This window comes from Chiloscyllium punctatum, chromosome 48, assembly GCF_047496795.1.
Source record: "Chiloscyllium punctatum isolate Juve2018m chromosome 48, sChiPun1.3, whole genome shotgun sequence".
NCBI classification, from domain to species: domain Eukaryota; kingdom Metazoa; phylum Chordata; class Chondrichthyes; order Orectolobiformes; family Hemiscylliidae; genus Chiloscyllium; species Chiloscyllium punctatum.
Window position 1 is genome coordinate 57,797,844 of NC_092786.1, and position 15,977 is coordinate 57,813,820.

A 15,977-nucleotide genomic window follows, 5' to 3' on the forward strand; every position below is an offset into this window, starting at 1 on the left:
ATCATTAGAAATATGCTGGTTGCTTTGTGTTGTATAATGGCCACACATTGACCCTCCCTCCATATGTCCATCTTTGATGCTAATCTAAAGCAACCATCTCCAAATTGAAACTCTATGTTTTTGGCTTCATTGAAGATGATAACTTATATTGAAAAAAAAAGTCTTAATTACAAATTACATTTTTGTCAAAAAGTAAAAATGCTTTAGAATTAGTCATTGTTATGTCATAAAATACTCTAAAACGTTCCACAAGTATTAGACCACTTGCAATTGATGTCAGGTCTTTATAGATTCTCTCTTTTCCACCCCGGAGGGTTGGTTTGCGATGCAGAATGATGCCAACAGCATGGGTCCCATTCCTGCATGGTTGAAGTTAGAAGAATCACAGAATCCCTACAGTGCAGAGAGAAGCCATTTGGCCCATTGAGTCTGCACTGACCTTACGACGAGCATCCCATCCTATCCCCGCATTACTCATGGCTAATCCACCTAAACTGCACATCTTTGGATTTTGGGAGGAACCTGGAGTGGACACCCATGCAGAGATGCCAAAAATGTACAAACTCTACAAAGACAATTGAACCCTGGGGTACCTAGCATTGTGAGACAACAGTGCTATCCACTGTGCCACATGTTACCCTTACCATGAGAGACTCAACCTTGCACCTTAGCATGGTTACCCTGAGGTTAAACCACTACCAGTCAGCCCTCTCTAAATACAGCAGCCCTATGGACCACTAGTACTATGGCGACTTTATATTACTTACCTCTCCGTTTTATCCTCGTGGCTTCTTTAACATTCTAACATTTGAACTGACCGCTGCATTTAACTCCCAGAGAACTCAGTTTATCACTAGTACATTTCTATCCCATGCTCACAGGGAGACAGCTGTTGAACAATCAGACCATCACAAAATACCCCACCCTGCAGTCCTGATGCCAACAAATCTGCTTTCAACATAAGTTAACGTGTGACAGCTTGCAAGACTGGAAATGAAGTGATCCTTGTTTGTAGTGATGCTTTGCAGGCTACACTGGCCTTGTGAAGTTAGGAGGTCTGGGGCAACCCGGTCTGGGATTTCGGAGAGATGCAATGAGGTTCACAACAGCTGCTGCATGAGTTCAAAGTCAGGTTGAGCAAGTTCCATGTCACCTATTGGCTGTTCAGATGATCGACACAGTCAGATCCAAATTTCAAGGTCTCTGTCTGGAATAATGATAGTATGTCTAGCACAAACCTGCCAGAAATTAAACACTGAAACAAAAGAGTCATATACTTCAGCTTGTTTGTACAGCAGTAATCCAATACAACCTGGTTCAGTTTGGTATTAAAATAACCAATTCTCAAAGTACCATAACACAGAAACTTGCAAAGATAATATTCCGGTTCACTAATCTGAAGAAGGCAGCTGAATCACAAAGCAAGGAATTTAATTCAAGGGCTAATCGTTTTCCAACTATGGCATTCACTGTTTATCAGAGACTTACCTCGTTATTAAAATCAAGACAAATTTGGGATTAAAGATGGAGAAATCTTTCTTAATTTAGTGCAACACACATTTCTTCACAATTCCTACAGAAATGCTGACAACTTACAGAAGGTCAAAAGCCACAGAATTCTCACTTCTACTCTGATCTTGCCTCACGTCCAGATTTTTAAACTGAAGAATCAGGTTTTGTCAGGAGATTGATATAAGACAGTTAAAGAAAGTCTCGTTTATTTCTGAAGGAATAAAACAGTCTGACAATAACACAAAGGTGCTTCAGTGTTTTGGCTCACTGACAAACTGTGCTGTCCCTGCAATTTTATTAACTGCACAAAGTTGACCTTCACCTCAATCATTTCTGCACCACCTGAGTGCTCAAGCATCACTCATAATTGACCTATTAGTCAGTTGTGAGCCACAACAGTGACCATTTATGTTAAAGCAAGTGGGATCAAAACAGAGCCTTTCTGATAATGAGTGGTATCGATAGAGCTAATGGGAGTTGTCTTTTCCCTAGGATGGGGAATTTCAAGACTAGAGGCACATTTTTAAGGTGAGAGGAGAGAGATTTAAAAAAGACATGAGAGGCAAATCTTTTTCACAAAGGGACACTCGCATGCGGAATGAACTTCCCGAGGAAGTGATGAATGGGGATACAATTACAAAGTTTAAAAGACATTGCGATAAGTACATGAATAGGAAAGGTTTGGAGGCGTAAGGGCCAGGAGCAGGCAGGTGGAACTAGTTTAGTAGTTTCAGTGCTGTATGACTCAATGATAATTGGTTGATAATGGTAGCTACAATATCCATAGCCTTCTGCCTTCCAAAATCAATCACATGGTCTTATCAAAGCAATTATACACAGTACTTGTTAAGGAATACAACCTCAAGGCCATTCAGTTCCACAAGATTTCTCTGCCATTCTGAAAACAAGCTGCGGTCAAAGCTTAAGTGAACACTGCAGGCCTGAAAACCAGTGATTAAGATATTCTCTGCATCCGGGCTGTTTGAGACATTTGAGGAACATGGTTTTATTTTATCGGCTTTTTCTTCTCACTAACTGCTATATTGGATGATGCAGTTATGTAGTAACACGGCCTTCTGTACTTCTGTTTAGTTTTCTTTCAAAAAAGCTTTCTTCTTGGAGAAACTGAAATAGCTTAAACACCATATAAAATGTTCTAGTTAATCCATGATAAATCACCCATACTGTAGTTTCTAAAGTGGGATTATACAAACCTTATAATCAGGCCCTCTTCCTCCACTGTACACACTCACTCCTTGTTCCAGGAGTCAGCTGATTTTTTTTGGCAGGTACACCAAAAACCAAAGGTTCTATTAACATGGGGTCAATGATATATTTCTGGAAGTACTTCGTGTTAAGGGTTTATTCAGCCAGCCCCCCTGACGGCTCAATAATGAATGCTTCTGAAGCAGCTGGTCAACTTTTATTCAAGCCTTTGTGCACTCTCACATTCTGGTTCTGCACAATGTGAGCAGTAATCCTGCAGAGTACCTTTGCTGTAAATATGAAGTCTTATTCAAGTACATCAAATCTGAGCTCAGTCGTTTTTTTCAAACAGAGCTATGGAAGACTTGTTTCCTTATATGTAGATGAATATTAAAGGCATAGCCAAGGGCTCTGTTATTTTTTGAAAACTTTATGGATCCTTTCGCAAGAGCAAGTAGCAGCCAATTATAATCAGTTCCACTATTCCTGCCCAGCAGACACTCAGGCCTTGTGCACCACCCAGTTAATTCAACAGTTCAAAAATATTTATTTGATTTGTGATTTGATAAAGAAAAACATGAAAGTAGGCTTTTAGAAGAGGTCAGGAGTACTGCAGTGAGTAACTTACCTCCTGACTCCTCAGTGCATGTCCATCACATACAAGGCACAAGTCAGGAGTGTGATGGGATACTCCCCAATTGCCTGGATGGGGGTAGCTTCACATCCATAGACAGTTACTCCCTCCAACACCAGGCTCTCAGTCACAGCAGTGTGCACCATTTACAAGATGCACTGCTGAAACTCAAACAACAGCAACCCTCTCTGAATCTGTCCCTCCCGTGTACTGGGATGATTTTCCTCTGAATTGTCACCTGCAATTTAAACTTGCCCAGTACTGCTGTGTATTTTCAGCACTGACCGTAATATCATTGTAGGTAACAAAGAGTATGCCCTGGGGTTGAAGTGTTAAGAGCTTCAGGGCAGAGGAGATGACCTTGGGGGGGGGCAGTGAGAGACAGGCTCACAGATTCTTGTGGAGAGAGGAGGAGAACTTCTTCAAGGTAGGCATCCTTGAAAGAGGATTTGCAGTAAAGTTAAAATCAACTAGGCAAAAGTGAGGACTGCAGATGCTGGAAACGAGAGTTTAAAGTGGTGCTGGAAAAACACAGCAGGTCAGGCAGCATCCGAGGAGCAGGATAATCGATGTTTTGGGCAAAAGCCCTTCAGCAGGAACAGAGGCAGAGAGCCTCCAGGGTGGAGAGATAAATTTGGAGAGGGGGGCCTTGTGGTGCTAGGGAGAAGGTTGTAATATCATTGTTGTACAGCAAGCCTGCTTCTTTTTAAAAGACCAAGTGTAATACTTAAATCATGGGATTGACTGTAGCCACATAGCACTGTATCAGAGCAAATAAAAGATTTAAAACACAACAGGGAAAAATCCAATTCCTCTAAATCCAGAAGTAGCTTCAAACCTTCCCATGCCATTAAATGTGAACAGGACACAATACACAACTCCAATTATCAAGGAGTCTATGGTGTTTTAGCTCCATCTACAGTCCGGCAGAAGAACTGCATCACTGTTTACCACAATTATACAGCCCAACATTCACAATTTCTAGGTTGTATAGCACAGGGGGCCATTTGGGCCACTGTACCTGTGCTGACTCTTTGAAAGAACTATCCAACAGTCCCACTCATCTGCCGTTTCCCCATAGCCCTGCAAGTATCTCCTACTGTAATAAAAAGAAAAGCCTTCCACTGGCAACAGTAGAGTGCACACCTTCTGCCACTTTGATGTGGTGTCTTCCCTCAGCCAAAGCATGCAACATAATCAGTTAATTTTCTTAAAGTCAAGGGTACTATTGCTGAGCTTTTCCTACTAACAACATTGCATACAAGCCAGTTTCCTGCTCATTTTAACAAATTGTAAAGCATAAATTGAACAACTTCACAAATTGCTGGGATTCAATTCCTTTCCTACCAATCTTGTTCATAGGGCGATAGAGCTGTCCAGCACGGAAACAGATCCTTCGGTCTAACCCGTCCATGCTGGCCAGATATCCCAACCTAATCTAGTCCCACCTGACAGCACCTGGTCCATATCCCTCCAAACCCTTCCTATTCATATGCCCATCCAAATGTCTTTTAAATGGTGCAATTGTAGCAGCTTCTACCACTTCCTCTGGCAGCTCATTCCATACACACACCACCCTCTGCATGAAAAAGTTGCTCTTTAGGTCTCTCTTATATCTTTCCCCTCTCACCCTAAACCTATGCCCTCTAGTTCTGGACTCCCCCGCCCCAGGGAAAAGACTTTGTCTATTTATCCTATCAATGTCCCTCATGATTTTGTAAACCTCTATACGGTCACCCTACAGCCTCTGACGCTCCAGGGAAAACAGCCCCAGCCTGTTCAATCTCTCTGATCTGTTTCCTATCAGAAAGATGTTGTGAAACTAGAAAGGGTTCAGAAAAGATTTACAAAGATGTTGCCAGGGTTCGAGGATTTGAGCTATAGGGAGAGGCTGAACAGGCTGGGGCTGTTTTCCCTGGAGCGTCGGAGGCTGAGGGGTGACCTTATAGAGGTTTGCAAAATTATGAGGGGCATGGTTAGGGATAAATAGACAAGGCCTTTTTCCTGGGGTCGGGGAGTCCAGACCTAGAGGGCATAGGTTTAGGTGAGAGGGGCAAGATAAATGAGACGTAAGGGGCAACTTTTTCATGCAGAGGGTGGTACGAGTATGGAATGAGCTGCCAGAGGAAGTGGTAGAGTCTGGCACAATTGCCACATTTAAGAGGCATTTGGATGGGTATATGAATAGGAAGGGTTTGGAGGGATATGGGCCAGGTGCTGGCAGGTGGGACTAGATTGGGTTGGGATATCTGGTCGGCGTGGACGGCTTGGACCGAAGGGTCTGTTTCCATGCTGTACATCTCTATGACTATAGCTCAAATCCTCCAACATCCTTGTAAATCTTTTCTGAACCCTTTCAACTTTCACAACTTATTTCTGATAGGAAGGAGACCAGAACTGCAAGCAATATTCGAACAGTGGCCTAACCAATGTCCTGTACAGCCACAACATGACCTCCCAACTCCTGTACTTGAAACTCTGACCAAGAAAAGAAAGCATACCAAATACCTTCTTCGCTATCCTATCTACCCGAGACTCCACTTTCAAGGAGCTATGAACCTGCACTCCAAGGTCTCTTCCCTCTTGGTTTGCTTTCAAGAGGCTGTGTTCGATAAATGAATGCACACAGCATATATAAGGTGGCTATTGAATGCACAGAACAAAGAACAACACAGCACAGGAACAGACCATTTGGCCCTGCACGCCCACACCGACACATTTTGCCTTTCCATACTAAAACTGTCTTCACTTACAGGATCAATATCCCTTTGTTCCGTTCCTATGCATGTATTTGTCCACGTGCTTCTTGAATGTTGCTACTGTGTATGTCTCCACCTCCTGTGGCAGCATGTTCCAGGTACTCACCACTCTGTGAAAAACTTGCCTCACATCTCTTTTAACTCCCGCACCCCACACCTTAAACTGTGTCCCCTAGTAATTGACCCCTCACCTCCAGAGTGAGAAGTGGAAGTTAATATCAGATAAGAAACAGGAGATGAAATAAACCAATACTTTGCTATCTTCACTATAGAAGACACAAAAATATTCCAGCAGTATCTATAATCAGGAGATTGAAGGGAGAGGGGAACTTAGTGAAGTTATAATTACCAAGAAAGTGGTGCTGAGCAAACTGATGGAGCTGCAGGCTGATAAGATTCAGAATCCTGATGGACTTAGAGTCAAAGTATTACAGCATGGAAACAGACCCTGCGGTGCAACTAGTCCATGACAATCATGTTCCCAGATTAAACTAGCCCCACTTGCCTGCGCTTGGTTCATATCCCTCCAAACTTTTCCTATAAGTGTACTTATCCATTTGATTAGATTAGATTGCTTACAGTGTGGAAACAGGCCCTTCGGCCCAACAAGTCCACACCGACCCGCCGAAGCGTAACCCACCCATTCCTGTACATTTACCCCTTTACCTAACACTACGGGCAATTTAGCATGGCCAATTCACCTGACGTGCACATCTTTGGACTGTGGAAGGAAACCGGAGCACCCAGAGGAAACCCACGCAGACACAGGGAGAATGTGCAAACTCCACACAGTCAGTCGCTGAGTCGGGAATTGAACCCGGGTCTCTGGCGCTGTGGGGCAGCAGTGCTAACCACTGTGCCACCGTGCTGCCCAGTGCTCCGGTTTCCTCCCACAGTCCAAAGATGTGCAGGTCAGGTGAATTGGCCATGCAAAATTGCCCGTAGTGTTAGGTAAGGGGTAGATGTAGGGGTATGGGTGGGTTGCGCTTCGGCAGGGCGGTGTGGACTTGTTGGGCCGAAGGGCCTGTTTCCACATTGTAAGTAATCTAATCTAATCCAAATATTTTTCAAATGTTCTAACTGTATCTGCACCCACCACACTCAAACCAGTGGGTAAAATAGTTGCCCCTCATACCCTTTTAACTTGCCCTCTCACCTTAAAAACATCCCCTCATCCTAGGGAAAAGACCATTGCTATTCACCTTTATAAGGTCACTCTCAACCTCCTGTGCTCCAGTGAAAAATGTTCCAGGCTGTTTTTCGATTTCAAATCCTCCATTCCTGGCACCATCCTGGTAATCCTTTCTAAACCTTCTCCAATTTAATGAAGCAGTAGATGCATTGGTGCTAATTTTCCAGAATTTGCTAAATTGTGGAAATGTTTTAAAAGATTGGAAAATAGCAAATGCAATACCTCTATTCAAGAAAGGAAAAGATAGAGAAAAGAAAACTACAGGCCAGTAGGTTACTGTGTACGGTGGGAAACTGTTAGAATCAATTAAGAATGTTTAGCTGGACACTTAAAAAATACTAGACAATCTAAAAGAATCAGCACAATGTTTTGTGAAGTGGAAATCAGGTTTAACCAATTTACTGGAATTGTTTGAATAAGATGTTCTGTGGATAAGGGGAGCTTGCAGACATACTGTACTTGGTTTTCCAGAATTCATTTTGCGAGATATTACATAAAACTGTGCTTGCTGATGTCACCAGGATGGAGTCAGAATCTTGTTAGCAACTGAAGTTAATCAGAGGTAGGTGGGACTGTAAAATTCAAAACACAACTTGATCAACTATGATCTTATTGAATGGCAGAGCAGGCTCAAGGGCCAAATGGTATATTACTGCTCCGAATCGTACGTTTACAAACTTGATAATTATATCGGAACTTTCACCAAATCAGAATAAAACAAAATAACACTAATGAGCTTATTAAATTTATTTGCAACTTACCAAATGTGTCCTTAGCTACCTCCAGGTCTGCCTGTTCTTGTAGCTTTGCTAGTCGAAGTTTTTCTGCAAGCTGTTCCTCTGGTGAAAGTTCTACTGGTGTGGCTGCTTTCTCCAACTGAAAGCAAGAGGCACACAGGATTGGACACAAAACATAAGTTCTTCCAATTAACACATTGCATCAGTCATTTTTACTTTCCCCCAAGTCTGCCTAACCCTCTCCCTCTCTGACAAGAATAACTTAAAACAAAAATTCACTGTCAGCAGATGGGCACTGCTGGTAAGGCCAGCAGTTATTATCCATTCAGTGTTGCCAATGAGATGGTTATAATGGTAGCTGCTTTCCTGAATAGCTAGCTCACTGCCACAAAAAAGAGGGACTCACCAAATCATCTCAGAAGAAAATTAGGTCAACCATATTGATATGGCATGGGAATCATGTACAAGTTCAGACTGAGTAAGGATGTTAGACTCTCCTCTTGAATGCATATTAGTTAACCACTTGGGGTTTTATAATGACCCGACAGTATGTCACCATTCATGTTGAGTGAACCTCGAAATGCAAATCTTAAAAACAACAAAATCAAAGTTTCACATTGGGAGCTGAATTACTGTCCAGCTACATTCATTTAAACAGATTTTAAAGCATCATGAGGGAACAGCGGTTTCAGTTATTTTAACCAAGTGTAAGAAAAAACAAATCTAATAAGATTAAAGGTTTGACTGGTTAAAAACATGCAAAATTTCTATGATTCTAAAAGGGTCCCAGTAGATCGGAAAATAGTGAATGTAAAATAGCTAGAGTAACATCCTTACTCAAAAAGAGAGGAGGGACGAGTGAAAACTATAGGCTACCTAGCCTAAGAATTGTCATAAGGAAATTGAGAGCGTCCATTATGGAGAGGTTTTAGCAGGATATTCAGAAAATCACAATGGATCAGAGAGGGTCAACATGAATTTGTGAACGGGAAATAATCTTTAATTCATTTAGAGAGTTCTTTGAGAAATCAACAAGCCTGGCAGACATAAACAACGTGGTGTACTTGAATTGCTAAAGGCATGTGATAAAGTGGCACTCATTCGGGGATTTCAAGACGACAGGTTGAACAGGTTGGGCCTATACCCATTGGAGTTTACAAGATGGAGGATTGAAATTATTAAAACACATTGTTAAGCCCTTTGTACCTTGCATGAAGTAATTTGCCCTCGCGAAACATACTATTAAATTAGAGGACATAACATTTTAAAGAATTTTTTTTCTTTTTTAGATGGTCATTAATTTGTGGAATTCTCTTCCTCAAAAAGCTGTGGAAGCTAGGTCCATGTATTTATTCAATGTTGTGTTAGCTTTTTGATGGCTGGGAGGTCAAGGGTTATGGGGCACAAGTAAGAGGTTAAGAGTTGAGACTATAACCAGATCAGGTATAATCTTATCAAATGGCAAAGCCCCAAACAGCTTGCTGCTCAATTCTGAATTTTGGCCATCACCTCCCCTAGAAAAATTATATTGTTGCTAAACTATTAATCCCGAAACTCAGCTAATGTTCTGGGGAGATGGGCTCAAATCCTGCCATGGCAAATGGTGCAATCAGAATTCAATTTTAAACAAAAACCTGGAATTAAAAATCTACTGATGACTATGAAACTATTGCCAATTGCTCGAAAAACCATCTGACACTCAAAAATGTCCTTTATAGAAGGAAATCTGCCATCCTCATCTGGTCTGGCCTAAACGTGACTCCAGACCCACAGCAAGGCAGCACAGTGGCTCAGTGGTTAGCATTGCTGCTTCACAGCAGCAGGTTCAATACCACATTCTGGGGTCAGCACATTCTCCCAGTGTCTGCCTGGGTTTCCTCCGGGTGCTCCAGTTTCCTCCCACAGTCCAAAAGGTGCGCAGGTTAGGTGGATTGACCATGGGTGTTACAGGAATAGGGTAGGGGGGGTGCAGGACGTTCTTTAGATAGTTTGTGTGGACCCAATGGGCCGAATAGCCTGTTTCCACACAGTAGGGATTCTATGATTCAATATGGTTGACTCTCAAATACCCTCTGAAAACTTCCTAGCAAGCCACTCATTTCAAGGGCAACTAGCAATGAACAATAAAAAAAAGGCTAGTCAGCCAGCAACACCCACGTCCCATGAGTGAATAGAAACAAAAAGTGTGAATAGCTAACGTATTGTGTTTCAGGTCTTATATCCTTTAATTTAATTAAATTATGCTTTAAGTTTCCGCATAATCTGTCCTGTACTGATTAAATAGATTCTGCAGCACTTTGTCGCACTGCAAAAAGGGAGACTCCTTGGACCAATGGAATATTTCATCCTGAATGATATAAAGCAACTTACGTTTTTTAACTCCTGTTTTTGCTTCTTCAATTGCCTTTCTTTTTCCTCCCTTTCTTTAATCCGATCACTTAATTTCTTCTTTTCTGGCTTGACTTCCACTATAAAATTTCAGAAAAGTCAAAACTTTGTTAGTGACATGGTGATGCAGTGTTTTATCACAATGAGAAGTAAATGCATTAAAATGATCTTTACAGTTAGCTGCTTCAAACAACAGCAATATTCAATTGATTGCATCCATCTTCTATTTCAAATATGTGGCACTTGTGCTGAATAACCTTCAAAACATTACAGTAGGTGCATCAATATTTGTTTAACCATCAAGAGAACAAACAAACCACAGATCTTAAACCAACAGGTTGAAAGGTTACAGGTACAGGCAGCAAAGTGGAGTTGAGGCATGATCAGATCCACCATATTCCTATTGTATGGTGGAGCAGGTTCGAGAGGCTGAATTGCCTTCTCCAGCTCCTAGTTCTTATGTGCTTAAATCCCTGTCTCCACAAGATTGGGTTGGTTTCATAAGGTTACTATACAACAATAATCTGAAAGCAGGTTATTTGCTCCTCTATATTCTAGCAGAAAGAGATTGTTTTAAACCATGTATTATACAATCTAGCCCTAACCCCAATTTACTCCTTTCCTGAAGGGGCTACCTGACAATTAGATAAAAATTCCCCCAAGTCCCACTACCCTGATATTTCTCACACAAGTGACTATTCTTCATGTGCAATCCTGACCAGCAAATCTGAGAAAACTATTCAAACCAAAAGTGGAATTTGGGGATTCAGGTTTACAGAACAACAAGTTCCTCTGAAAAGGCATAGTTTACAACAGGTGTAACACAGGGTTTCAACCGGTGATAAAGCTGAAGCTTTTACAGTAATCTTCAGCCAGAAGTATGAAAAGAAAGGGTTACAGGGATATGGGCCAAGTGCTGGCAAACGGGACTACATTAGGATAGGATATCTGGTCAGCATGAATGAGTTGGACCAAAGGGCCTGTTTTTGTGTTGTATACCTCTATGACTAAGTGCCAAGTGGATGATCCACCTCAGCCTCCTCCAGTGATCCCCAGCATTACAGTTAACTGTCTTCAGCCAATTCAATTATCTCCATGTGATATCAACAAACAATTGGAGGCATTTGATACTGTAAATGCTATGGGCCCTGACAATATTCCACCAATACTACTGAAGACTTGTACTCCAGTACTTGCTGCTCCCTAGCCAAGCTCTTCCAGTAGAGTTTAAACATTGTCATCTATCTGACAATGGGGAAAATTGCTCAGGTATATCCTGTATATAAAAAGCAGAACAAATCCTACCCAGCCAATTACCAGCCTATTAGCCTACTCTCAGTCATTAGTAAAGTAATGGAAGGTGTAATCAGTAGGAGCATCAAGCAGCACTTTCTCAGTAATAACCTGCTCAGAGATGCCCAGTTTGGGTTCTGCCAGGGCCACTCAGCTCCTGACCTCATTATAGCTTTTGTTCAAACATGGACAAAAGAGCTGAATTCCAGAGGGGAGGGGAGAGGGACAGCCCTTGACATTAAAGCTGCATGCGACTGAGTGTAGCATCAAGGAGCCCTAGCAATACTGGAATCAATGGGTATTGGGGGCACACTCTCCATTGTTTGGATCAGACCTCGCACATAGGAAGGTGGATGTGTTTGTTGGAGGTTAGTCATCTTGGCTCCAGGACTTCTCTGTAGAGTTCCTCACAGTAGTGTCCGAGACCTAACCATCTTCAGCTGTTTTCATTAGAACATTAGAAATAGGAGCAAGAGTGGGCTATCTGGCCTCTCGAGCCTGTTTGACCATTCAATAAGATCTTTTTCCTGGACTCCGCCCCACTTACCCGCCTGCTCACCATAAAACTTAATTCCTTTGCTGTTCAAAAATCTATCTTTGTCTTAAAACGATTCAATAAGGTAGCCTCAACTGCTTCACTGGGCAGAGATCAATGACCTTCCCTTTATCTTAAGGTCAGAAGTGGGGATGTTCACTGATATTGCAACGTTCAGCACCATCCGCAACTTTTCATTCATACCACACAAATGCCAGGCATTGATCATCAACAATAAAAGACAATCTAACTAATGCCCCTTGACATTCAAGGGCATTAGCATCACTAAATCCCCCATTATCAACATCCTGACCAGAAATTCAACTGGACTCGCCACATTAACACAGTGGCTACAACAGCTGGTCAAGCTAGGAATACTGCGAGGAGTATTCACAGTAAGTACTATGCACCCCCCACCCCAACTGACACTCAGGAGCAGTCTGCACTATCGACAAGATTTAGTTTAGAAATTCACCAAAGATCCTCAGACAGCACCTTCCAAACTCATAACCTGCAAGATCCCTCCAAGCCACTCACCACCCTGACTTGGAAATACATTATCGAACCTCTACTGTTGCTGGCTCAAAATTCTGGAATATGTTGTGGTTCTGTTCGCCGAGCTGGGAATTAGTGTTGCAGATGTTTTGTCCCCTGTCTAGGTGACATCCTCAGTGCTTGGGAACCTCCTGTGAAGCGCTTCTGTGATGTTTCCTCCGGCATTTATAGTGGCCTGTCTCTGCCGCTTCCGGTTGTCAGTTCCAGCTGTCCACTGCAGTGGCCAGTATATTGGGTCCAGGTCGATGTGCTTGTTGATTGAATCTGTGGATCATCCACAATCAATAAGCACATCGACCTGGACCCAATATACCGACCACTGCAGTGGACAGCTGGAACTGACAACCGGAAGCGGCAGATTCAAACCACTACAAATGCCAGAGGAAAGATCACAGAAGCGCTTCACAGGAGGTTCCCAAGCACTGAGGATGTCACCGAGACAGGGGACGAAACGTCTGCAACACAAATTCCCAGCTCGGCGAACAGAACCATAACGAGCACCCGAGCTACAAATCTTCTCACAAACTTTGAATTCTGGAATATCCTCCCTAATGGTACCATGGGTCAATCCACACCAGGTGGACTGCAGCGGTTCAAGAAGGCAGCTCACCACCACCTTCCCAAGGGCAATTAGGGATGGGCAATAAATACTGGCCAGCCAGCGACACCCAGTTCCCACAAACTAATAAAAACACAGGCAACTTGAAGAAAACACAAAAATTGAAGTGTAATGTTGAATCAGTATTTATTCATAGAATCCTGATAGTGTGGAAGCAGGCCATTTAGCTCATTGACTCCACACTGACCCACAGAAGAGCATCCCACTAAGAATCACTCTGCAACCCCATCCTCAAAGTCTGCACTTCCCATGGCTAATCCACCTAGCCTGCACATCATGGATAATTTTAGTGTGGCCAATCCAACTAACCTGCACGTGTGGACTGTGGGAGGATATCAGAGCACCTGGAGGAAACCACGGCAGACACACAGAGGTGCAAGCTCTGCAAAGACACTCATCTGTGGGTGGAATCGAACCAGGGTCACTGGCGCTGTGAGGCAACAATGCTAACTACTGAGTCACCAAGCCACCCCAGTCCGTGGGATAATTCCAGACAACCAGGGAAGAAATCAGTTTAAAGACCTCACCTGAGTGGCTGATCTTTGGATCGTGCAGTACAATACTGTGAATGTCAATCTTGATTTTGAACTAAACTATAGTGGAGGCTTGATTCTTCAGATTCAGAGGCAGGAATGCCACCAACTGAGCCACAGAGAAGTCTAAGGCCACTGCAGTTTACCTTCTACCATTTGGGTAGTTTGATAAGATGCGATTATGGGAGTTGTTGTCTGACCACAATGATCAATCCTTGTAGTTGAGTCGACAGCAGTCCCACATATCAGAAGAGGAAAACTCCCAGTGATTGAAAGTGTAGAAACAACAGGTTCAAAGTCATTTGCTCCCAGTGTCATGACACAAATTACTGATAGTCTATCTCAAAATATTGCTAAATCTGAATGAATCACTACCTATTCATTCCACTGTTTTTTTTAAAATCCTGTTCCCTAAGTTGAGTACCTGCTCAGTGAAAGGAAACGCTAGAAATAGAATATCCCTCTTCAAGGTGAACTAGTTTATTATGATCCACACTAACTACTCCCCTCAGAATTCTAAAAGCTGTCATTACGTTACCACTCAATTCAGTATTAAGAAATCTGCATGCCTACCTGGTTTCAATGGGATTTTCTTTTCCTCTTCATCATCATCCCAGTTGTCCTATGGAAACAAAAAAGGTGAACAGCACTTAAGCTACTAATCTTCATTACTTATAATGAAAATGGACATAAAAAAGCTTTCAAACTACTGAGTTACTTTAGTTTTTGTGGCCCACTTGTTACAGCTTTGTAGAAAGCAAATCTCTGTAGGTAACAGGTCATGAATATTATAAATTGCAAAAGGGAACCATTAGTTCATGTAAAGCCTAGTGTACCTTCTTTGTGGAGTACACCACAGTGTGCAGTTAAGACACAGATTAGAAGATCATCGCTCAATCCACAGTCTGTACTGAGCTGATCTCAGGTTAGCCGCTGAGTAAAGTTCGCCTCTGCATTCCTGAAATAGGAAGGCGACAGATTGTCGCGGACTTCTGTTAATGGCTTCAGTAGCCTCTGTTGGTAAAAGGCAGGTATAAATGACAATGGTAATAGGATCAGATCACTCTAGTGCCCTATCAACATCGTCACCTGTTACAGAAGGAATTCTACAGTGGCATATCACCAAATGATTTGCCTCAGCAAAACTGAACCATGGCAAGAGAGTACAGTGCGGGAAAAAACAGTGGGAAGTAAATGTTAAATGCAAAAGAACAAAAGTAACTGACTAACAAACAAGTCTGAGATGTGACCAGACAGATTTGTCAGATTACAAAAAAACTTGATTTGTTAGATGTACAGAAAATGTTCCAACTGCAGGAAAACCAAAGTAGAGGTCATAAATATTGAAGAACACAAGAATGAAAGAAGGATGAATCAGTACAATTAGAAGCTGGCTGAGAAAGATCAGAGGCAGTTAGTGTGAAACACCACCATGTGCATGACCCAAATAAGACAAGGGAATCCATATGGTAAGATGCTGTAAAGTTGTAGACCAACAGAGGCAATTTAGAGCATACACAGAGACCCATGATGGTCCCCAACTAGGCCAAATGACCCATTTCTACTCTGTAAACAGTACCAACACACCAGAATATTCAAAATGCTCAACTCCCAAGCAGTGTGAAGCAGAGAGTGGGGGCAAAAATTACTTAGGATTGATCTTTCTAATCCCTCTACATCTACCTTTATGCGATTTTCGCCCACGTTAAACCTCATTAACACCCCTGCTTGTATCTCTGTAATTAGTAATATGGCACATGAATTGCAAACCTGAGCGATGCCATACACGGAGGTATCACACTGCAAAGACTGGCAGATTGTATAAAACAGGGAGACAGTGAGGTCTGCAGATGCTGGAGATCAGAGTTGAGAGTGTGTTGCTAGAAAAGCACAGCAGGTCAGGCAGTATCCGAGGAGCAGATAAAGCAGAAAGATGAAAGGCTCAGGCCGAAACGTTGATTTTCCTGCTCCTTGGATGCTGCCTGACCTGCTGTGTTTTTCCAGCACCACACTC

The 15,977-nt window shown here is 42.5% G+C and overlaps 1 protein-coding gene across 1 annotated transcript in view; it reads right to left on the minus strand.

The window, feature by feature from the left end:
- Positions 1 to 15,977, minus strand: part of LOC140469077 (eukaryotic translation initiation factor 3 subunit J-A-like) — a 29,567-nt gene that overhangs the window by 7,024 nt on the left and 6,566 nt on the right. The window contains exons 3-5 of the mRNA XM_072565334.1: positions 14,537 to 14,585; positions 10,411 to 10,508; positions 8,065 to 8,179 (exon numbers count right to left, since the gene is read on the minus strand). Coding sequence (XP_072421435.1) covers positions 8,065 to 8,179; positions 10,411 to 10,508; positions 14,537 to 14,585 — 262 coding nt within the window. The remainder of the gene's footprint in view (positions 1 to 8,064; positions 8,180 to 10,410; positions 10,509 to 14,536; positions 14,586 to 15,977) is intronic.